At 36.5% G+C, this 24,304-nt stretch overlaps 2 protein-coding genes and 1 long non-coding RNA gene across 5 annotated transcripts in view; 1 reads left to right on the top strand and 2 right to left on the bottom strand.

Moving 5' to 3' along the window:
- CC2D1B (coiled-coil and C2 domain containing 1B) overlaps positions 1-3,626 on the bottom strand; it is a 35,959-nt gene extending 32,333 nt beyond the window's left edge. For 2 of the 3 annotated variants that reach the window (XR_011600248.1, XM_070941341.1), the window contains exons 1-2: positions 3,229-3,626; positions 1,864-1,980 (exon numbers count right to left, since the gene is read on the bottom strand). Coding sequence is in view for 2 of the 3 variants with exons in the window: in XM_070941341.1 (XP_070797442.1) it covers positions 1,864-1,929 (66 nt within the window). In the remaining variant the exon portion in view is untranslated. The remainder of the gene's footprint in view (positions 1-1,863; positions 1,981-3,228) is intronic. The other variant, XM_070941342.1, reaches the window with a different exon arrangement.
- A 147-nt stretch (positions 3,627-3,773) lies between these two features.
- On the top strand, positions 3,774-6,069 carry LOC139314038 (uncharacterized). Its single transcript, XR_011600169.1, has 3 exons — positions 3,774-3,880; positions 4,507-4,693; positions 5,764-6,069. It is a non-coding gene; the product is annotated as an uncharacterized lncRNA (long non-coding RNA).
- Positions 6,070-6,804: 735 nt separating this feature from the next.
- On the bottom strand, positions 6,805-24,213 carry ORC1 (origin recognition complex subunit 1). Its single transcript, XM_070939546.1, is given in 18 exon segments — positions 6,805-7,099; positions 7,936-8,023; positions 9,181-9,347; positions 10,817-10,936; positions 11,585-11,734; positions 12,290-12,397; positions 14,295-14,466; positions 15,052-15,153; positions 15,567-15,673; positions 16,359-16,551; positions 18,775-18,879; positions 19,227-19,524; positions 20,563-20,929; positions 22,122-22,288; positions 22,616-22,743; positions 23,426-23,519; positions 23,992-24,070; positions 24,073-24,213. Coding segments are annotated over 18 exon segments (2,805 nt in total). The 3' UTR covers positions 6,805-6,880.
- Between the last annotated feature and the right edge of the window lie 91 nt (positions 24,214-24,304).

The following is a 24,304-nucleotide window of genomic DNA, read 5'->3' as shown; positions in this document are numbered from 1 at the left end:
TCTGTTCAAGTGGAAAATCTGTGTAACATAATTTCCTTCTTTTTGCAAAGAGCTTAATACTTATTTTAAAATTCCATCACTTCCACTCCCTGCTTATATAATGAATATAATTTCCAACCATAGAGAGTACCAAGGACCCCTCAAAAAAGAAAGAATGGAAGAAATGTGAACGTGAGGTTTACTCTGGATTATCACATATACTATGATCTTGCATGTCCAAAATGTACCATTAAATACTAATGTTTTTACTTGAGTCTACTATGTTATATAAAGCAAAGAGAATAAAATGATTATCTGCTTCCATCCTAGGACCACAAAGGGAAAGGAAGTTCAAGAAATACATTATGTGGTTAATATTTTACAAAGCACTATTTGTACTAAATTAACTCAACACGCCTATGTGTTCTGGAAACACACAAAAGGATCTGCCTTTGGAATTCAAAAATAAGGCAACTGAACTAAATATTCCTGCTGGACCCAGACTTCATTCATTATGGCAAAGGACCGGGATAAGCTAATTTCCTTGTTTTAAGTTTGCACTAAGACTATTTCTCCCTGATATCTTATTTAAATTTAAATACCCTCTAAAAGAGTAGAAGATTTATCTCCCCTCTGCTACTTTACCCTCAACTTGGGTGCATGGTATTTTTGCAAATCATGCCTATTAAAAGGATGAAATGTAACTATTCTCTTCTTTTCCTTTCATAAGATCAGATCCAATAACACTTGAGAATTTTTACTCTCCCCTGCAATAATATCCATTAATATGGCTATTTGTTCTGCTTGCCACACTCAAAGCAAGCTATGCTATGACATATCTTGCAAGGCCGTTTAGAAAGCTGTTCTAAACTATGTCTACATGTATAATGGAATTGTTTTCTAAGCAGCCACAAGTTTCTTGCAAAAAATGTGGCTGCTTTAATGAGTCAATGAGAGGTATTTCCCCCATTTAGCTGCATGTTATGAACAACTGTACAGATAGTCCTCAATTACCGCCACAATTGAGCCCAAAATTTGTTGAGACATTTGTTAAGTGAGTTTTCCCCCATTTTACGACTCTTCTTGCCATAGTTGTTAAGTGAATTACTGCAGCTGATAAGTTAGTAAGCTGATTGTTAAGTGGATCTGGCTTCCCCATTGACTTTGCTTGTCAGAAGGCCACAAAAGGGGATCACATGACTTTGGGACACTGCAACTGTCATAAATATGAGTCAGTTGCCAAGCATCTGAATTTTGATCACATGACCACATGGGTGCTGCAATGGTTGTAAGTGTGAAAAAAGATCATAAAGTCACTTTTTTCAGTGCCGTAACTTTGAACGGTCACTATATGAACTGTGATAAATCGAGGACTACCTATATTGTATACTCTATTGTATGACAAATGTAAAAAAACCCTGATGGATTTGATTTCAGATACATTACTTCAGGATTTTTTAAAAAAATCCTTTCCATTCTGATTATTGAAGTACTTTGTTTTTCTAAAGAACTGATCAATTTAATTCCACTACTTTACTACATCAGGCAATTATAGTCAAATTTCTATAAAATAGCTGCCATTTATTTAGATAACAAAGGCAACCACCACCTTAGTGGCACTAGTAGCAACTATTGTCAACTATGAAATTTATGAAAACAAAGAATAGATTTAAATCAGTAATCGTCAAACTTTCAGTATTTTGTTCCATATTTTAAAGAACAGATTCTAATTAATTTAAATGGTGGGTTATTGAAGAAATCTCTACTTCTCAAAGCATGAGGGCCTCAAAGTCATCTCTGAATTAGTTTCAAAACCATATTCTGCATAAAGGAAATCATCCTTAACTGATAACACAGTAAAAAGGACTAACAGAATAAATATACCTGTTTTGCGGCAGCTCCTGCCTGACCCTTGGCCTGGGGGCTTTTCCTGGGTCTTCTTCCAGGCATGCTGGTTCATCAACAAAGCCAGGTTGCAGAATCCAGAAAGTTAAAAATTACCTGGAGATAATGAGATTCCAATGCAGCAAGATATATTTGCAAGAACACCATATAGACATTATTTTTTTTAAAAAAAACCAAGAGCATCCTGACTGAAAAAAAACTCATCAAGATACTAGACTGCTGCCATTCCCACTTGTAGGTCTTAAATTCTAAGATATACATATTGTTAACTCTATTTTCTCTAACCATAGTACAAAAGCAGAGATGTGCATCATTGCTTTTGGAAGATACTTATGGCTTGGATGTTCTTCTTCTAATACAGGCAGAAAGCCAGATTATTATTTTTTTAAAGATCATGATCACATAACAAACACTAAAACGAAAGAAAGCGACTCCCATACGCCAAACTGTTTACAAATCTAATGAGTAATATGGAATTGGATATTTTCAGCCCTTGAGGATTGGGAAAGTGGACAGTCAGAAGCAAGATTATACTTATATAACAGCAGAACATATTTAAGGTGTTAAGAACTCAGTCAATGTCAGAATACCTTATTAAAAAAAAAAAAGCTAGAAGCCCAATGATCCCAGTATATAGCATGATTTTGATTTTTTGTTTATGCAGTAGGAAGCAAACCCTCAGTTACCTCCACAAAGGCACCACCAGGTTACTATTACTATCAAAAAATACTATTAATTTTTTTTTGTTAAGAATCTAGGATACCTATAAGAAAATAACTGAGACTATTCCACAACTCTAAGAGAAAATGTTATAAATCACTTGCTCGGCTTTGGGTCAGATTTGATTTAGATCTAACAAAACCTGAAATTGCAAAAGGCTGGGTGCATGGATCTCAGTCAATCTGTGTCTCCTTCCAGTACGTACATTTCTAATTAATTTAAATGGTGGGTTATTGAAGAAATCTCTACTTCTCAAAGCATGAGGGCCTCTAAGCCATCTCTGAATTAGTTTCAAAACCACAGTCTGCATAAAGGAAGTCATCCTTAACTGACAACACAGCAAAAAGGACTAACAGAATAAATAGACCTGTTCTGCTTTCAACTTGCATAATTTTCTATATGTCAGGTTGGAGATCAGGGCCACCAAAGGCACCAGGTTCTAAGGAATTGCTTATCACCTCCAAAATCAGTTCCAAATTCATTCGGGCCCCACTGAACTCCTAGCCTAGACCTTCAGCGTTGGAGAAAGAAGGGGGCCACTGCCGTCTACACGGAAGACTAAAGTCGAGTTCAAGCAGCTTGACGTGCCCCCCTGGCCCACTCCCACCGGAATCCCCAACCTACCGGATGACTTGCACCTCTGCAACACCCAGCGGTGTCTTCTCAAGAGGCAGAGCCCATCCCTATCAGCTGACCTCAAAAGACAGGCCGATTTCAGGGGGACCCTTTCCCACGGTCAGATACGCCCAACCAAGCGCGTGCACGCACGTGTGAATCCCACACACAGCAGAGGGAGTCCAGCCGACAAAGGGACTCAAAACAGCCAGCTAGGGCTTCAACCCAAGAACAGCCAGCCGCTGCTTTCAATTCATAACAAACCTTCCCACTGAGCAGGAGGAGGAGGAGAGGAGGAGGAGGAGGGGCAGGTGGCAACTGCTTTCTCTCGGGCTCCAGGGAGATGAGAAGGCGTCCTATTAATCTCCCTTCCACCAAGGGAAGCGGTCCGGGGAGGTGGGGGGAGGGGCACGGCTCCACCTCCTGCCGCAGCCGACGGGCTGCCCAGCGGAACAGGCGCAAAAAAAAAAAAAAAAAAAAAAGGCCCAGGCGAGACACCCGCTTTCCCCTCCTACTTCGGACTCAGCTTGGGGCTGCACCAAGGGGCCCCGCAACGCGCAGGCGCGGATGGTCTATATTCATTTTTTTTTTTTTTAGAGAGAGAGAGAGCGAGATGGAGGCGCCGAAGTGGGCGGCGCCTGAGCGCGCGAGGCAAAACAGGGTGCTGTTAATAATTGACTCCGAAGCAAGACGGAAAGACGGGGAGGGGAGGGGGGAAGGGGCGTGGCCGAAATACTGTTTGCCTTTTCGGTGAGGTAAACGCGTAGCTCACCCCTCCCAACATCTAAATGTTTTGGACTTCAACTCCCATCATCCTTCAGCCGAAACAGGGTTATGGGAGTTGATCGAAAACACCTACAGCAGCTGGCTGAGGAATTCTGGGAGTTGAAGTCCACAAGTCTTAAAGTTGCCAAGGTTGGAGACCCCTGACCTAGAGGAAGCCAGTTTGGCGAAACTAGTTTTAAGTGCTTTTTATGTTTCTATAATTATAAATTCTATAATTATTCAGCAGCTCGGTTTTTTTAAATAATGTTTCTGCCCCAGAGCGGGAAATCAGTCTGAACGGCCACTTCTGAGACTCTTCAGAACTCTAATAAAAATAACTACTCAAAATTAGGTTCTGTAGGCCCAGAATTGGTAAGGCCATAAGATGAGTGCTTCTTTCAAGGCTGTCTTAAACAAAAAGCAGCCCTTGTAATGGAAACTGGCTTTGCTCGCTTGAATTTTATCTTTACATGAGAATGCAGCCCAATTGATGCTTTTGATCCTCTTTCGTATTTTCTTCAGGATACACTCTAGTTTTATTGCGATGGAGATAACTGCTGGAAGCTATAACTCAACAACATAAGGAGGGCCATAGAATTCTCCTTTATTTCATATTATATTGTTCAATGTGTGTGAAACGATCCAATGGAATGGATGAATCACCAATATGCCCACAATCCATCTCTCCCCCCCTCCCTGTTAAATATAGGTAAGAGTGCAAAATTCATGTTCCTAATGTGATTTCTGTAATTTTAGGTTGGCATGATTAGTTGTGTTAACTGAATAGGCAGCTTTGTAGTTTATTTATTTTTTTTATTTATTCATTTTATTGATTTTTATATGCCGCCCTTCTCCGGAGACTCAGGGCGGCTTACAATGCGTTAAGCAATAGCCTTCATACTTTTGTATATTTTATACAAAGTCCCCACAAACCGGGTCCTCATTTTACCCACCTTAGAAAGGATGGAAGGCTGAGTCGACCTTGAGCCTGGTGAGAATTGAACTCGCAGTAATTGCAGGCAGTTGGATGTTAAATGCTGCCTTAGTAGGAGGCATTAGGGTTTATGACTTAGCATATGTGTAAACCAAGAAATTAAAATTCATAGTTATCAACAATTCATAGTTAATGAATAACCAATGTAACTGGTTACTGGTTAACCCAGTCAATAGTGAACCACTGATCGAGACAATAATGTACTGGATGATGACTAATAATCTGAGAACTGTTATTAAAATGATCTCATTTGAATGGAGAGAAACCTAGGTTGAAATATACTTTTTTCTCTAAAGATCTGTTCTTGATGTATGAACACACTGCCTCATTTTTTAAATGGATGAAAAATGATTTCATCATCTCTTGGATTACTTTAATGCTTTATAAACAGAATTGCCTTGGAGCTTAAAGCGCTTACAAACTAGGCCAACTGTTCCCTGAAATTACTAGATACAATATTATGTTTTGTTATTTACACTAGCTATCAGTCTGTTTCCATAATCAAAGTCCTGATATTACATTTAAACATTCTAAATAGCAGGTTTCCAAAGATGTAATTTCCTGACTAGTTAGTTGCATGTACTTAAAATGTTCTGAAGAGGAAGCATTTTGTTGTATGTTTTTGAGAATTATTGGATGTTTCCATGCTAGGTAACTCTTATTTTCCTAGTTAATTTTGAAATGCATTTAAAAATTTCCATCACCCTATCAGCCTTTTTAAATAATCAATTACAAAAATTATGATTGGTTTAAATTTAAATTTTTTTTCTTTTTCTTTTCTATAGAAATGTGCATGAAACATGATTTTCTCCAATTTCCAGCACAATGACGTTCTACCAAACAATTTGGGATCAGCCACAACTGAACCAAAATAAAACCTGAATATTTGAGTTATTCTGGGTTTTGGCCAAAGGAAAATCAAGGAATTACAGGTTGCACTGCCATCTATTGATCATACTACATAGAAAAAACATTTCAGGTTTAATTCAAATACAAAGCAAATCATGTTTGGATGAATACTTCTGAATGATATGCTTTTCCCCACTTTCTGCCTTTGATTTATTAAAGTTTTCCATATTTCGGTTGATAAACTTTTTTTACTTCTGTTCAATTACGTCCAATTCTTGAAGATTGCCTGGACAAGTTCTAGTTTTCTTGCCAAGATTTTTCAGAAGTAGTTTGCCTTACCTCTTTCCTAGGGCTGAGTGAAAGTGACTGGCCCAAGTTCATCCAATTGGTTTTGTGGCTAAGGCAAAACTAGAATTTGTGGTTTCCTAGTTTTAGCCTGAAGCATTAACCACTACACCAAACTGGCGCTAAACTTTAAATTACTACTAGCATTTCATTTCCAGCTAAAGTTATAAATAGGTTTGCAATAATCAAAACGGTAGTTAAGAAGTTAGTAAACTTTTGCAAAGCAATTGGGAGTGCTTTACAAAGTATAGTTATCATGAACAAAACAACATTTTTCAAAATACTAAAACAACTGTGATGGATTATTTGCAATGCTGCTTAAAGACTATCACCAACTGTCTGTGCAGTATTTTAGAATAGTAGTTTAGAAGACAGCTATTATGCTTTGCAATGAATCTCTTTCCAGTGTTTTGTACAAGCCTAATATTTTGAATACAGTATTTTGGAAGCTATCTAAACATGGGATGAGGTGAATTTGCATGAACCTCCATTGGGATAAAACCATTTTTTAACTAAGCTTCAACAACTGGTAATAGATTTATAAAGTAGAATTTATAGTATAGTAATAGTATAGTATAATGAGAGCACAAACAACTGGATTATTTTTTTAAAGAATAGTTATATTTATAAACAATATAAAAATAACTAAAATAAGTTTAAAAACAAATTTCAAGTATTAATCAGCATCATTATTTAAAACAAATCTTATTAAAATTTAGTATTTTTGGCATTCTGATCTTGTTTGAGTGCATACATAACATCATTCTGGCTAACATTGAGTCGAATTCGCATGCCGATGTACTTGGCATGAGATTCTGCCAGCAAAAGTTTACAAGCCCCAAGTCGGGAGGAAATTGCTATTATATCTGATATAGTAGGTGTTGACAGGCCTTCAAGTCTACATAGAGCAACGTGCTGATGAAATATCTAGAAGTGGAAAAAACAAAACTGAAGGTTAAAAACAAGCAGGTTAAGGGAGTAAGTTCTAATTTCTTTCCTCTTTCTATGGGAAAATAATAACATCTGTGGTTCACAGACACCGGGGGTGGGGTGGGGGGGAGGACTGTGATGTGATCACAGAGGGTCCATGAAGGCTTGAAGAAATGTTATGATTTAAAACTTGAGTTAAGTCTTAGGGGTCCATGGCCACAAAAGGTATTTAAAGGGCGTCTGTGGTGAAGAAAAGTTTGAGAACTACTGAGATACATCATTTTTCAGAATTGTGTATACAGTGGTACCTTGGTACTCGGCTGGTTTGAAACTCATTGAATTTGGTACTCAACGCATTTTGACATGAACATTTTGTCCCGGTCCTCATCGTTTGTTTGGTACTCAGCGCACAAGCAACAACTTGTCAGTGTCGGCTGCCTTGTGCCTCACTACATTATTCCTTATGGAAAATTTCGTTTGGCACTTGTTTTGGTACTCATCATGCTTCCTGCAACCAATTAACAGTAAGTAGTAGACTAAGGTACCACTGTATTCTGAAAATTATTAAAAGATAGATTGCCTAGATTAAATATATGCAATTTGGAAGAGTGTATAGTATGGTCTGACACAAATACTGTAACTATATTCAAAATATAAAAATATGGGCTCGAGGAGAACTGTCAAAGACTTGAAGCACTAATCTAATTAGTGCATATTTGTGAATTGGAATAAATAGCTACACTGTATAAAATCCATTAAATAGTAATTTCCAATGAAAAGATACATCCCCAGAATATAACTAGTCTTCTTGAAAAATTAGCATTTATTTTTACCTGCTGAATTGTAGCTTCTTCCAGTCCTAACCTATGATATTCCGCAATTGTGGCTTTCAAGAATATTTGCTCCTGCAGTGAAGCATTCCTAAGAGAATGAAACCCCAACAAGATTAATCAGCATAATAAAAAAGCACATCTCAGTGTGTTGGTACACTACATATAGCTTCTACTTGGTGGGTTGCAAGAGACAATATGTTGACTTACAAGGCAGGCACGTATTCCATTCACAATGTACAATTGATGTTATTTCAATTGTGGGTGCTTATAAAAATAAAAAATCATAAGTTGATAAAGGTTGTAAGCTATGGTCCATAGAATGGTGATAATTGGAAGAAAAGGATGAGTTTGGGGGAAAAATGTGTAACCCTGTGCAATATGTAACATGAATAGATGAGTGGGACCGAGCTAAACAAGTCCAAAAAAAGGAACCCGGATATTTAAGAGTACCAAGAATGAGTGAGAATGGTGACTGTTGATGAGTAATCTCCTTAAGAAAAGGTCTATTTTAAAAACAGACACTTTGGGTTATGATGGCAACTGGGAATAGAATTTTTGTCCCTAAATGATGTGGTTTTAAAGTGTGATGTCACATAGCTGTATTGCTTCGCAACAGCAATTCCAGCATCCTGGTTGCTGTTATTGAGTGAAGACTTCATGAGTCGATAAGTGAGGACTCCATGTGATCATGATTTCCAACTTCCTGGCAGCTTTCCCATTGACTTTGCTTGTGGGAAGCTGGCAAAGAATGTTAGAAATTGTGATCATGTGACTGCAGTTTGCTGTCCTAATTGTGAGCTACGCACTGAATGCTCAGATCACAACCATGTGACTGGGAATGCAGTGATGCCTGGAATTCCAAGGGTCAGTCTTTACCACCATTTGTTCAGCACCATTATCTTTTAATGGTTGTTGAACAAATGGTTGTAACTTTTGGACTGCACAGACCAAATTTTTCTTATTTTTTCTTTTAATGACCCTATAAACCTTTGCATCGGGGAGATGTCTATTGAGTGGAGCTTGAGTGTTTTCTGGCCAGATGCCCTTCCTGACACCTATGTGGAGTTCTCAGCAGACAATTACTCATTGCTCCCAGAGAGAAATATCTGCTGCTACTTAGGATCAAACCCACAGCCTTGTTATTATGAGGCAAGAGCTCCAACTCTAGGCCACCACACTGCTCAGACCAGATTTTCCTTTATGGCACTGAAAAAGAGAAGACTCATAGGTAAACTATTTTATTACCTAATTGCATTTATATATGGAGATGAGAACATTTCCTCCACAGCTTCCATAACATGTGCCATGTTGACTAATCCAGAATCACCTCTTTTGCTCTTAAGTTCACAGATTTCAGTGGACCTTCTGCAGATATCAAGGCACCGTCTTGCATCACCAGACAAAGCTGCAACCTAAAATGAATTGGTTAAAAATGAAAGTTGATCATTTTTTCTACATTGCAATACCCAGAAGGATAGCTATTCAACATTATTGAATGTGGAATATTTGTTTCACCCAGAAATTCCCCTTTCTCCATGCTAATTTGGTTTCCCCCATTTGTTACGACCTGTAATGCTGAAATCTGGAAATTGCCTTTGCTTGGAGGCAGACAAATACTACTAGGAACAAGTAACGGGCCTGGTGGCTCAGCAGACTAATAGCATTGTGATTAACACCAGCTGTCTGCAATTACTGTAAGTTCGAATCTCGCCAGGCTCAAGGTTGACTCAGCCTTCTATCCTTTCTAAGGTAGGTAAATTGAGGACCCAGTTTGTGGGGGGCAATAAGCTGACTTTGTATAAATATACAAAAGTATGAAGGCTATTGCTTAACGCATTGTAAGCCGCCCTGAGTCTCTGGAGAAGGGCGGCATATAAATCAAATAAAAAAAAAAATATATGATTTTCTGATCAACTTCTTAAAAGAAAAGTGATCTTTTTAAACAGGCTTTAGAATTCAGACAAAATGCCTTTGGTCACCTCCCAATTGGTCTATTGTAATAAATTCTACATGGAGCTGCTCTTGAAGAGCACTTGAAAGCTGCAGCTAGTCCAGAATGCAGTGGCATGGACAGTAGTGGGCATATTCAGTCTGACCTATGCAATAGGTAGGTCACTACTATTCCGTAGGTCACTACTGAGTTTGCTACAGTGCCCCCTAGTAGGCTTCCAGGTGCAACTCAAGATATTGTTGCACCTAGAAGCCTGCCCCGGGCCCCGCTTAGTTTTGGGACTGTCTATTCCTAGTAGTTTTTGCCTGTCCCACTAGATCTGGCAAGGTGACCATGCTCCGAACCTTCTCAGTGAAATAATGTTAGCTGGTGGGGCAGAGGAAACTGTACTTCTCTGTCATGGCCCTTACCTTATGGAACAGTTTCTCTCCAGAGGTATAGGTGCCTATGACCCTTTCATCTTCAGGAAAGCAGTGAAGTTATGGCTTTTCCCCCAGGCAATGGGGCCAAGCTGTTGAGGGAGCTGGCATTGTATGGTTGATGCATGCAAATTTTATTAGGGCCTCAATGTTGTTTTTAAGTGCTTTTTTATGTTGATTACATTCTGCTTTTTATTTTTGTTCATTGCCCAAAGTTCTGTCTGGTAAATAGACAGCCATATAGGTTTGCTAAATAAATAAATAAAATGGATACATTTTGTGGATTTAATTACTGTCGTCTTCACTTTCTTCAGAATCCCGAAAAACTGAGACACAATAATGAAGAATCTCTGAAGCACTTCTTTAAAATTTTTCTAATTTATGATACAGACCTAGATCCATCAGTTTGATATATAGTTTGTACTTTACAGTTAGAGTTCAATCATTACTAAGAACAGTGTTAATTTTTAAAAAAATTGCACACAGCTGCTGCTATGGTCAATCAATTTACCTTTCTAGAAATGAACTGAACTGCATCCTCTTCAAATGCTTTTAACTGATTGATTCTGGATGAAATAATTTGTTGTAACTGCTTGTAGGTGTATGGTTGGAAAGACATTCGGGTAAGGCCCTGCAAAATGGAAAACATCAAACTTCTTGAAAGCTCTTGAAATGGATATTCAATAAATCTGACAAACTGTATGAAGTGTAGAGATAGAATAAATTATGGGATGTGTTTAACCTTATATGATGGCTTTTCTATCCAAAATGCTTTTTAATTATCTTATATGGAAACTGAAAATGTAGTACCAAATAGTCATGCGATTTTAGGCATAAACTACTGAAATGTTTTATTCAGAACTTGTGATATTATTATTGCAAGTAGTTTTTCCAAAACTCTATGCATTCCAGCCTATTATCATGGGTTGAACACTCCCACATCAGAATCCTTCTTTCTTCTAGCACCACAAAGACTCCTATGTTTGATATCTAGTTCTATAAATGACTAGTTCAGAACAGAAAAATACAGTAATCAAATGCATAACACCATTATTTAAACTCCTAGTAAATGGTATCTACTAAACTTTTCTTTATTCAGACCATATCTAAAGTGGCATCTCGAACAATTAGGTTGAGAATTTATCTGGAATTTTTCTCATACCAGTAACAACTGATTGCAAAGCACAGCACTGTAATATCTCATTCCTTTTTTTTCATAAATTTCTGAAAACATCATGAATGCAACATAACCACAGTAATAAGAGTTGAATAGACGTACCAGCCTGCTGGCTACTCTTTTCATCATTATTCTTTCTGGCAAATCCATAGTGTTAGCAATGGCCAAGACAATTAGCTTGGCATTTTTCTGGGTGGGCCAGTCAAAGAGATTGTACATCACATTTTGTTTTCGAGTCCATAGAAGATCAAGCTAGATTAAGGAAGAAATTGATACAAAGTTACAGATGAAGAAAATATATGCTTCAAAGATGTATAAGTTCTGGTTCTAATTTTTTTAGTTCTGCAGAAAAATATTTTGGATTAGCCTTATTCAAATACAACATGCATTATTTTTAATTATCTTCATCTATGGATAACACTGCATATATAAGTATCTAAAGAAAAATACTGTATATTTCTTTCTCTGAATCAGTACATTTCTATTTGAAGAATAAGTGCTTGTTATATAGCTGGAACTGAAATCTACAGAAATGTATCAGTTTAGGAATGAACACAGAAAATAGCTTTTCCGCTTTGCATTCTTTTTTAAAGACTTTAAACTCAGCAGAGATGGTTTTTATTTTTAATTAATATTTGTAGGCTCCTCTTATTCAGGTGAAGAGAATGAAAGTGTTTTGAAATAATTTACATTGTTTTTATTGACAAGGATGACCATTTTAGTCCATTTCAATCTTACAACAGCCCCATGACTCTGAAATACATACAAAACAAACTAAAAAAAATCTTCTAACTACTCCCACATTACCTCATCCACAACAAGTACTACAGTTTTCCTTTTTGATCCAGGTGTGCAAAACATCTTTTTCAGAAGTTCAGCTGCGTGATTGGCAGTTGCCTTCTGGCCTGTCAATAGCTAGATCAAATTAAATGGAGACTGGTGTTACAATCTTGTGCAGCAGTAATGAATTCTGCTATAGCGATAATATAATTCTATATATGTTTATCTAGAGGTAAATCCTACTATATTCAGTGTGACATGTCAGCTTTGGAAGGACAGATGGAAGAACTCACCTAAAAACTATAAGTTTACAGAATTACATTACCTTCAATTTGTCATAATGGAACTAATATCCAGATAAACTTTCTGCCAGACCTACATTCATTTTTTATGTTGAACACCATCAGACTGTAAAGTCATAAACCCACTTAGAGCTGAAATATAATAAAGCAGACATAATTTTTCTGTTTTATTATGAATATAAAACAGGAAGAGTGAAAGGAGAGGTGGAAGGACGCAATGAGTTTTTTAAAAGCTAAGCCAGTGGAAGTCAGACAGAACCACCCTTATGAAACTCCTTTTTTAAGGATGTTTTTCATATGACCCATTATTTTTCTCTTGTGGGAGATGGAGTCCTGTGTCTCTTCTTGTATTGAGAAATACCTGAGAAAATACAAGGAGGTAAGAATCTTTTCCTCGTAATACCTAACTTCATCCAGCTTGACCATAGCAGCCAGATCTTCACTGTTGTTTTAAATATTAAACTGTATTGTAAACATTTTAAAGTATGACAACAATGGAGCTTGATGCATAGTCAGGATTTTAGATTGTTTAGCAAATTTGTTCATTTGCTTGTTTTCAGGAAAGTTTCCTTTTAGCTTTATATTTATTATTGTTGTTGTCGTTGTTATTGTTATATTTGCAGCAATTTTGCCATGGGTGGCCAAATTTATAGTTAAAACTTTTCTGGCTGTTTCTTTTCATGTATTATTTCATTTATAAAAGCCTGTTATTCATCTTTCTGTCATATATAGATATGTTTCAGTAAAAAAAAATACTTTTCATGGTAATTGTTTTACTATGGGTTGTGTGTTTAGGAGTAAAAGGCACATTTCAGGGAGAGATAATTTGGTGCAACTATTCTACTTAAGTTGTATTCAGATAAATGTCTACAGCATATCCCAGCTGTGCTAATCAAACCAGTTAATCTTTAATAGGCATATCTTAGAATGTTGGTATGGTATACTTCTTCCACTTTATAAATGTGATTTAAATATTGTCTGAAATTGTGCAAGTTGTAAGGAGTCCTACGACTCCTTTTAAAATCTTGCCTGAGAATCCAATTATTAATAAACTCCAAATATTCTCTGGATGGTAACATAAACAGTGAAGCACATCTGTCAGATCATACACTTAGTTATCCTTCCAAAAGCATTGCCTTTAGTCCCCATTAACTTCAGAAAGTAAGGCCAACAGCTGTTAATCTGCCTATGTGTTTACACAATATATTTGGAGAGATATCTGCATTAATTGCAGAATTTTTGAACCCTGAATCATTCCCTGATCACTTCATATTTAGCTATAAATAAGTACTTAAGTGTTTGCAATCTTCCAAATTTTAAAAGACAGCCATTATCCACAAGTCATTAGTTGTGTCAATAGTGTAGACACACAAAGAAACACATGTTGGGTGTGTACACCTGGAGCGGAGAGCCAATGTAGTGTATTGGTTAAGATGTTGAACTAAGAGCAGGAAGATTGAGGTTTTAATCCTCCATAGGTATGTAAGTCATCTGGATGTGTCTGGGCCATTCATTTTTTGTCAGCCAAGACTATCTATCTACCAACTTCCATGAAAACAATGTGCTAGATTACACTCCATAACCAAATTATTCATCTTGAAGACAGGGACTGAAAACACTGTCACATAGCAAGAAAATACACTCCTAGTGACAGGCAAGCTCACCCTCTGAATTTAAGAAACTACTGAAAAAGCTTTTTGACCAATTCCATTTTTCTCAAGCATACTCACCTTTAAAATTAGCACATAGGCTTGGTTGGGATCAGTCAGTTTCATTCCATTAATCTCTATAAACTGGAAAGCTGGTATCTCGTCATTTTCTGCTGCCTGCTGAAGATAATGAATAGCTTCATGGACTGTTGCTGTTTTACCTGTTCCAGGAACTCCAGAAATGTACATACATCTGAAACACAAAAGAACCAATACTAATCATGAAGATTTCTGTTTTTCTAATAAAAAGCTGCCTTATACAACCTTAGAACAATTGTCCCTTTAGTCAGATTAAATATGATTAATGATTCAGCTGCAGCTTTAGCTATGTTGATTGTTCCTGGAACTTTTATAAGGAAACTCTGAAAATGTGTTATTTCCTTAACTCCTACTTAAAAGCCCCAAAAAGTTACTTAATCCTTCTTAAAATAAAAATAATCACAGACAAGTGGATAGATCTGAGAATGGACAGTTCCACGCCCAATGGACTGGGTAATAAAGATGAAGATTTCAGAAATGGAATGTATTTAGCAAATTGCAGCCAAAACATGTTAATAAGTGTTTATTAATAAACAAGGTATTTCTTTTAATCTGTGTAATAAGAATGCACGACTTTCAAGAAATTGTAAAAGGCGTTGTAATTTTATAGAAAAAGAACTTTTAAGCGAAAACTTGCTATCATTGTTTTGGCACATCAACATGACCTGGTTTTCACTTTTTCCTTTCCTTCCTTTAATGAAACTGAAAATGGACGAATAGCATGCCAAGAAACACTCACCCTCCTGTACCATCAAGAAGCTTGCTTTCTATAAAGTTACAGATATCCTGGAATTCCTTTTCACGGCAGGGCAAGGCTTCAGGGACAGCAGAAACATGCAGTCTGTCAATTAAAGCAAAAGAGGAGGAAAGAGATGTCAATTCTAGAGACCCCGGTTATATGATTTCTAAGTAAGGTGCTAGGCACAGAATAGAATTTATTAAGAGTTGTTATGCAAATATTCTAAGAATTCATTTCAAATAGTGCTGGGTTAAAAAGGGGGTAGGTTTTTTAAAGGTGACTTTATAACTTCAACGCTAATCCAAAGTAAAAAATATTTTATATGCAAACTTAGAACAGGAAGAATAAGACATGCATAACACAAAGAATGTTTATTTAAAGGTACCATTATATATCTCTTACTGTACTAAATAATATCATTTACATCACCCTAAAAGGCTAACTTCTAGCTTCTCTTTTAACTACATTATTATTTATTTCTTCCCTTAGGAAATACGAGGATTATTTTACTTTACCTCATTCTTGCCTCTTCTAGCACATTGACTGGCTTCTGGGCAGTCTGATTTCGGCTGCGTATTCTTGGGGTGGCATTACGTGGAGTTTTTGGAGTACTTGGTTTAGACTGCAAGAAAAATCATTGTTATTTTCTCTTTTACGAACATAATTGTTTGCCTTCTCCTTTGTTTGAAACTGCTGAAAATAATAATTGAAAAAATTAAACCAAACATTTGTAATGCTTAATACATTATTTATTTGGCATAGAATTTAAATGAATATTCAATGCAAAATTGGACTGAAAGAAGGAAAGGCGGAAACAGTTTTACATTATTTCCTCTTTGGAATTTTGTAGTTCACCTTGTAGTCAGTTTCTTGTTGTGATTAAAGGTAGTGGACTAGGAGCATTTGGACTAGGAACTGTATTTTCATTCTCCCTTGGAAATAAAAGCCAGCTAAGTGACTTAGAGCCAATCAACACCAGAACAAGACCGGGAAATTAAAAAAACAAATCCTGAATGGTAAACCATTTCCAAAAATATTGCCAAGGAAACTATATTGATCTGTTCATGTTGCCAGGAGTTGAAATTGATTGAAATGATCCTAACACACATACAAAGACACAGCCTAGCTTGATCAGGTAAAATGAAGATGGTATTATTTGACTGTTCTTCTCAGTTATCGCCATTTATAAATTCCAAACTAAATTTTATATATTCCTGAAATTGCAAAATCAAGAACTTATTTTATGTTTATATGATTGTTGAAAGTACTTTTTTTTTTTTTTTTTTAGAAATGCCTGTAGCTCTTACACTATTCCTTGGATCCTTGGCAGGTGTCCCCCTGGATTGGTTCTTTGAGAACTTGAGAGGAGTGGATTTTGTTTGCCTTTTAGGTGTATGAAGTCTCTTCTTGTCTTCTTCATCACTGCTATCTGAATCAGACGTTTCCAAGGGACTAAGACACTTCTTACCCTTGCCTTTATCTCCAGCTGCATTCAAAACACTAAAGAAAGAAATTAGATACATCAAATTTTGAATTTTGGACAATAAGCAGAAAAAGAGACAACACTGGAACAACACTGGATGAAGACAATGATATTATGATCAGCCAGATATGAGCCCATGTTCAGGCACAGACATGGTGACAGAAAACGCTGCTTTATCTAAGATTCTTTTGAGCCTGTGATGTGTAAGGAATCACAGGGGACCTCTGAATTGAGCTCAGCCACCTTTAAATTAGATTAAACTCAGCCAACTTTAAATTAGATCCCTCTCCTTTGAGGTTTTAGCGGATTAAGTAATGCCACAGGTTTTGAAAGGTGTGCTTCCTCTTCAAAAAGGCATGCAAGGCCTAGCTATCTAGAGAACTATCATTCCAAACTACTCTTCTGAGAAGGAATGTCTTAACAGATTCCGGGAAAGCAGAGAGGGAAACAGGGCTGTTGCAAAAAACACTTCAGTCAAGGGAAGAGAAAGCATGAGAAACACCTTCAATTATTTTGCCTTAATCATATTAGGTATATGAGCTAGATAACTATCTTGAAAAAATTTGAGAAACAAAACAACTTGGAATTCTGTAACCATCTTTTTTTTTGCTACTAAACTATTGGAAGACAATCTTGAAAGCCTGTCATGAACCTAACATTTGGTTTGTAAGGGAGGCTAGACAATAAACTACATCTTAACAGTCTTGATGACTCCATCAGATATTTGGCTATATCTCCAATAAACTCTGCAACGGCCATGCTGACAAATGGGTATGGCCATTTTAATTCAAAACTTGGGATATAAACAAATTCTCTATTCCTCAGTAGAAAGTGAAGGTGAGATTACGTGCATCAATCTTCTTATCATTTAAACTGCAAAGTTTACATTTAAGATTAAAAAAAGTAGGTAAGGGTAAAAAAAATGTCCTAGGAATGAATCACAGTGAGGGGTGGGGTTTTTTTCATCAAAGTGTTTTAATATATGTTTTATTAATACATTTTTTATATCACATAAAAATTCCATATCTATCTGAACAGCGTGCTGTCTAGGCACAATTAATTTTAAGTAGAAATGCCATATTGATCAACATTAATTATAATAATCATATCAGTAATAATCGCAAAATAGTAATACAATTAGTTTATCTATCTTACAATGTTTTTAATACAAAAGTTCTTATTATCTTTTAGATCTTTTTAGATTCTAATCTCTGATTCTGTTAATTAACCATTGGTAAAACAAGTCCCATGTCAAAAAGTACTCTGTTTCTTTCTTTTCTTTTCTTTTAAGTGTTAACCTGTCTATCTCAGCACATTCTAATATTTTTTTAATAACACTTTCATCTGTAGGGATCTCTTCATTTTTCCATTGTTGTGCAAACACAATTCTTGCTGCCGTTAATACATGTAAAATTAAATATATTTTCCCTTTGTCTTACTGTTCTGGTAACATACCCAACAAGAATATCTCTGGTTTCAAATCTGTGTTGTTTTATCATTTTTTCTAGCCAACTGTGTATTTTAGTCCAGTATTTTTTTGCCTTTGAGCATGTGCACCACATATGATAGTATGAACCTGGTATCTGATTGCACTTCCAACATTTAACTGATAAATTTTCATACATCTTTGCTAATCTCGCTGGTGGTAGATGCCACCTATAAAACATTTTATATAAGTTCTCCTTATAGGCTGTTGACATCATTAGCTTACAATTTCTATCCCAGTTTCTGCCATTTATCTAATTCTATTGGGTAGAATAGCCCATTGGGTAGTTTATAGCCCATCTTACCATTGTTTCTTTCATTTGTTCTTCTTCCAGTTTAATACTCAGTAAATAATTATATATATTTAAATTAATTTTTCATCTGTCCCTAGTAGTATTTGATCTAGTTCTGTTGGTTCTTTATGAAAGTTATACATTCTTGCGTCTTTCTCATATTTTGATTGTATTTGCATATGGCCACCATGCTAAATCAATCCCTTGTTTGGTCATTTATTGTTTAGTGAGGGTTATGGATCCAGATTTGGCCCACTTATTTTCATTGATACGAAGATCAATTTTGGACAATCTTTTCTTTTAAAAAAGTATTTCTATCCAACAATATATTTGTAAACATGCTTATATAAGGCAATTATTTCCACCAATAATTTGTCGTTATTAACAATAAACACTAACGTTACTAACTATAAACACTAAACAGCCTACAAAATTAAAATGTGGTATGGATAACAGTCTCACCCAAGTTGTTTTGCAATTCGAGCAGCAGTCACTTCTGCACATTTTCTGCGTGAACGTGGAGTCATCGCTGAATTCCTTGTTTCCAACTCACGTTCTTCATCTAAACTATAAAGAAATGCGACTAATATATTCTATGAAAAATACACACCTTCACCAACTTCACTATTCTCGATTATTCAAGAAACAGATACAAACAATCTAGGCAGACAAAATTTAACCCATGGAATCGTATTCAAGTGTAGTTATTAATCTGTTAAATTTAACCGCAGTATTAAAAAGCTAAAATTTCTGCCTGTCAGCAAATTATTACAGAAAAGAAGAAAATTAATATTAAACAGAAAGGGATACCTGTGTCTTGCTTGAAGGAAAATAATATGTTAATATAGAAACAAGAACACTAGGCTGTTCAGAAGACCACACTTCCGAATTTAGGACATAATGCTGGTCCCTACCCTTTGCCACTTTCTGTCACAGCAGAACTGCTGATTTTCAGACTGGAATCTTGGATCCTCTGGCACGGAGTTAGTAAATTTGTTGTAGTTCTTTCAGGCTGCTCATCCAGTGGTTTTATATCTAAGAGCAAATCTTCCTCATCAGAAACACAAGATATTTTTTTAGGAGAACCTTTAATGCCAGTAAATGTTACTTTTCTTTTAAGGGATGATCGTTGAGGAGTTTCAGTCAAACTACAGTCTAGAAGTTCTATCACATCTTGTTGCACTGCAAGCGTATTTCTAGATTTTGTAGGTGCTAAAAAGAAAAAAATCAGAACATAGAACATAGATTTAACAGAAGTCATTAAAGAATGATAATTTCTGAATACATAAGCCCCTCTGTATCTCTGAGGTCAAATTTCTTCTGGCCTGCAACCTAATTTCTAAAGTTTCTTCCAAGAAACAAATTTAGACCTTATTGATTTTTCATAAACTGTCAAAAACTTAGTTGGTCTCCGAGACCTTGAACTAGAATGGTTGAATCCTTTAGGTTTACATCCAGGTAATAACATGGAAGGACAATATCTTTTGTTCCCCCATTTTTTACAAAGGTTTTCCCAATTTTCAAGGAAATGATAAAAAATTCTGATCATGATATACCTATAAACCTGCACAATTATGTGAGTAATCATGTAAGTTATACTAGTAGGGACAGAATTTTGTTTCTGTTCCAGGTATTTATGCACCAAATGCAGCAGCAGAAATGAACAAACCCAGCTCAAGAAACCCCTCAGTTGTTTGAGTGCCAGATTAGAAGCCATCCATTGTTAATTATGGCTTTCATCTGAAAAAAATCTGAAGGTCCTTGACTTGCAACCATTTTAGTGACTGTTCGACATTACAATGGCACTGAAAAAAAATGACATGATCATTTTTCACTTACGACCATTGCAGCATCCCCATGGTCACGTGATCAAACTTACAATGCTTGGCAACTGGCTCATATTTATGATGGTTACAGTGTCCCAAGGTCATGTGATCACTTTTTGAAACCTTGTGACAAGCAAAGTCAATGGGGAAGACAGAGTCACTTAACAACTATGTTACTAATTCAATAACTGCAGTGATTCGCTTAACAACTGTGGCAAGAAAGGTTGTAAAATGGGGCAAAACTCATTTAACAATTGTTTTGCTTAGCAATGGAAATTTTGGGCTTAATTGTGGTCATACGTCAAGGATTTCCTATATACCCTAAAATTAATAAGGTGCTATTCAGTATATAAACCATGTGGCAATTTACAGAGCTATATCTTCCAACAGTGAAGACAGCAATACCCAATTATTGCAAACATACTGTTTAACTGTAATCTTTTCTTTGCTCCAGCGATGTCTCCACTGGCCAGTTTTGGGGAATATCTCTGCTTAAACAAGGAAGACTTAGCAGCTGAATGTCTCAGTTTTACTTCTGTACTGCTTTTATTGCTTTCTCTGGTACTCCAAGTGACATTTTCGATTCCTTCTTCCAGCGAGCGAGAGGGAGTCCGGGTGCACTCAGTTGCAAAACTTATATCACTCTTTAGTTTAATGGAATTTTTCAGTTCTGCCAGTAAATTGGGTCTCAGTGGCTTTATCTTTTTTCCATCCCAAGATTTCCTTACAAACATAACTTGCTTATCTTTTACTTCAGTAGGCAACGTTTCACATGGTGATAAGGGAATAACCTAGAAACAGCAAAACGGCACAAAGTTGTCCATTTACACAGCAGATTTAAGTCCAAAGAACAGTAAAATAATGTGATCAACGTATCAAAACTTATAAAATTATACTGAAATTATACTTGTTGCAAAAGCTGCACTGGTTCTGTTTTCTTCTGGATGTCATTCAAAGTGCTGGTTAAACTTTAAATTCCTACCTAGCATAGGACCAGGTTATTTGTCTCTTGCTGAGAGTTTCTGCCTAACAGGGTAGGCATGTTCCGGGTTCCTTTCCTGAAATATTGCCATTTAATGGGACTTAGGAAGTGAATCCTTTTCATAGAAGTCTCTACCTTGTGAGGTGATCCAGCAGACTCCACCTTTTTAGCCTTCCAGAAGGCTATTAAGATCTTACTCATGAACTGGAACAGATTGAATGGAACTTACGGATAGTTTGTTGGGGCATCTTGGGAGATGACTGGGGCACCATTTTTTTTTAGTGTTTCTTTTTTATGGTTTTTAGTTTTATTATTGTCATGAGCTGCCCCGGTGTGCTCCAAGATGAGTGGCCATACACATCTTTTAAATAAAATAAATCAGATTGGCTGATGCTATTGAAGCATGTTTATACAGAAGTGTTGTCAATACAGTGCTCAAATTGTCCATCAACGGAAACAGCAATAGCACTTAGACTTATATACCGCTTCATAGTGCTTTACAGCCCCCTCTAAGCAGTTTACAAAGTCAGCATATTCCCCCCAACAATCTGGATCCTCATTTTACCAATCTCGGAAAGATGGAAGACTGAGCCGATGAACCCTGAGCTGGTCAAAATCAAACTTCTGGCAGTCAGCAGAATTAGCCTGCAATAATACTGCATTCTAATCAATGCACTACCAGGGCTCTAAATTAATGTATAAATTAATGTATAAATAAGTGAAGTGTCAAAACAGATGAAGTAGAACTACCATGACTAACCCTATGATAGGCTATTTATCATAGAATATAATGTATAATAAAATATAATAAAAATTACTTTATATTCTTTTTAAACTGCTGCCTTTCATGTTTAGTCTCACATATCCAAGAAGAAATGTCAGCCCTGAAGCTGCCAGGAATGAGCTATCTCAGGATTATAATTACTGTAAACTACATCAAAGAAGTTCTGAAGACATTTTCCTTTTCTTGCCTTGACACATTTGAATACGCTACTACTCACCATAATTTTACAAACAATAGATGAAACAAATACATCAGTATCCCATTCAGTCTCCTCATTCAAGAATATCTCCTGTGTAGCTTTTTGTCCCAAACTTTTTCGGAGACCAAATGGTATTTCTTCAATACGAGAAAACCACTCAACAACTGCATGTTTCTCCTGAGCACCTAGGGTAGAAAAAAATATTACTTACCAAGACCCTTTGAAGATTTTTGAAACATACATTTCTTTGGTTTCTTAAGTAAGTGTCAACCTTTTGCTATCAACTATTGCTAAAATGGTATATTTAATTCGAGCCAATAGTTGTAGACTGATACACGTAGTGCTCAATTTACCACCACAATTGGAACAAAAATTTCTGCCATTTTTCAAAAATGCTTTAGCTTCTTAGTATCATATATTACTTTTTAACAATCTCTTTTACAAATATTCAACAGAAAAATTATCTTAGCATTGGAAAACTGCTGTATAGGGAAGAGACGGAAAAAACTTACCATCTTCATATAGTTTTAAGAGTCTTGCCACAAAAAGTTGATCATATTCTTCTTCTTCTATGAAAATAAACTCTCCAGGGAAAATACAGATGTCACTGATATCTTTTTCACACTTAATAGATATGCCCCTAAAAATGATAAATAATTTCTTTAGAGGCATTGGATACCATTCCCCATATTCTATCCATTATTACCCCCTTTGCCAAAATTTTAGACACTGACAGGGATTGCTTTTGTTTTGATTCTTCTTCCATAATGCACCATGCATACTGGCAGTAGTATATATAAATTATTGCCATATGGAGTCATGTAGAACTGTTTTTATATCTATTAGTTTGTCCTCAAGTTACGACCACGATTGAGCCACAAATTTTTGTTACCGAGACAATTGTTAAGTGAGTTTTTCATCATTTTACGACATTTCTTGGCAGAGTTGTTAAGTGAATCATTGCATAGTTAAGTTAATAACACGGTTGTTAGGTGAATCTGGCTTCCTGTTGACTTGTCAGGAAGTCGCAAAAGCTGATCACATGTCCTCAGGACACTGCACCTGTCATAAATATGAACCAGTTGCCAAGCACCCTAATTTTGATCATCTGACCATAGGGATGCTGCAACAGTCGTGTGAAAAACGACCCTAACTCACTTTTTTCAGTATTGTCGTAACTTTGAACGGTCACTAAATGACCATAAATTCAGCATTGCCTGTACTGCTCAATTATCAGCACTACTGCATTATTATGCATTTTTCCAGAACTACGTTACACATTTTGCTCTCAAACAAGAAGTAACTAAAAAAGACTGACACACCTATAATGAGAGATCTGCAATTTTCTGTCTGCAGATATAGCCTTGCCAATCCACGAATAGATGCGTTTTCCCTGACTTCTTGTGTTTATGGTATCTGTTAAAAAAAACAAACAGGAAAGATCAGATTGTATAATAAACACACCATCTGAGCAAAAGAGGAAAAGTACTGGAATATTCCGTTGTTAGGTCATTGGTCCATTCTCAGCTTCTGTGTTATTCTCCTACACCAGGGGTCCCCAAACTTGGCAGCTTTAAGATTTGTGGACTTCAACTCCCAGAATTCTCCAGCCAGCTATGCTGGCTGGAGAATTCTGGGAGTTGAAGTCCACAAATCTTAAAGCTGCCAAGTTTGAAGACCTCTGTCCTACACAAACACCCCTTCCCTAAACATAATAGAGAAGTATTTAAGGGACCCTGGAGTGAAGATGAATCTGCCACTCAAGCTTTTTTTTTTTTTTATTTGATTTATATGCCGCCCCGGAGACTCAGGGCGGCTTACAATGCATTAAGCAATAGCCTTCTTAGAAAGCTAGCAATCCTGTCGTTCAACAACAAAAAAACCTTACGTGGCAACGATTTCCTCCACGAGGGGCTGCAATTCATTCTTTCAAGCCCGACGAAACTCGGCACGGGGAAAAAAACAAAACAAAAAAATAAAAACAGCAACCCGTCAATCTGAGGCTCAGCGCGGCGACAGCTTCCCTCTTCCTCCTGCGAGATGAAACTTCGCGCCAAAGTCCTGTCGCTCCGCCCCGGAAGTGAAATCTACGCACCTCTAGAGACGCCATGTTTGTTTCTGGCTGGGGGGGGGAAACAAAAAACCCTCAATTCTTATTTCCGGGGATGAAGAGAGGCCGGCGGAAGTGTCGACCGCCTGCC

Source organism: Pituophis catenifer, unplaced genomic scaffold, assembly GCF_029215685.1.
Source record: "Pituophis catenifer annectens isolate HBS135680 unplaced genomic scaffold, rPitCat1.0.hap2 SCAF_3, whole genome shotgun sequence".
NCBI lineage: Eukaryota > Metazoa > Chordata > Lepidosauria > Squamata > Colubridae > Pituophis > Pituophis catenifer.
Note: the sequence above shows the minus strand (reverse complement) of the source record. Positions and strands in the feature narration are given on the sequence as shown.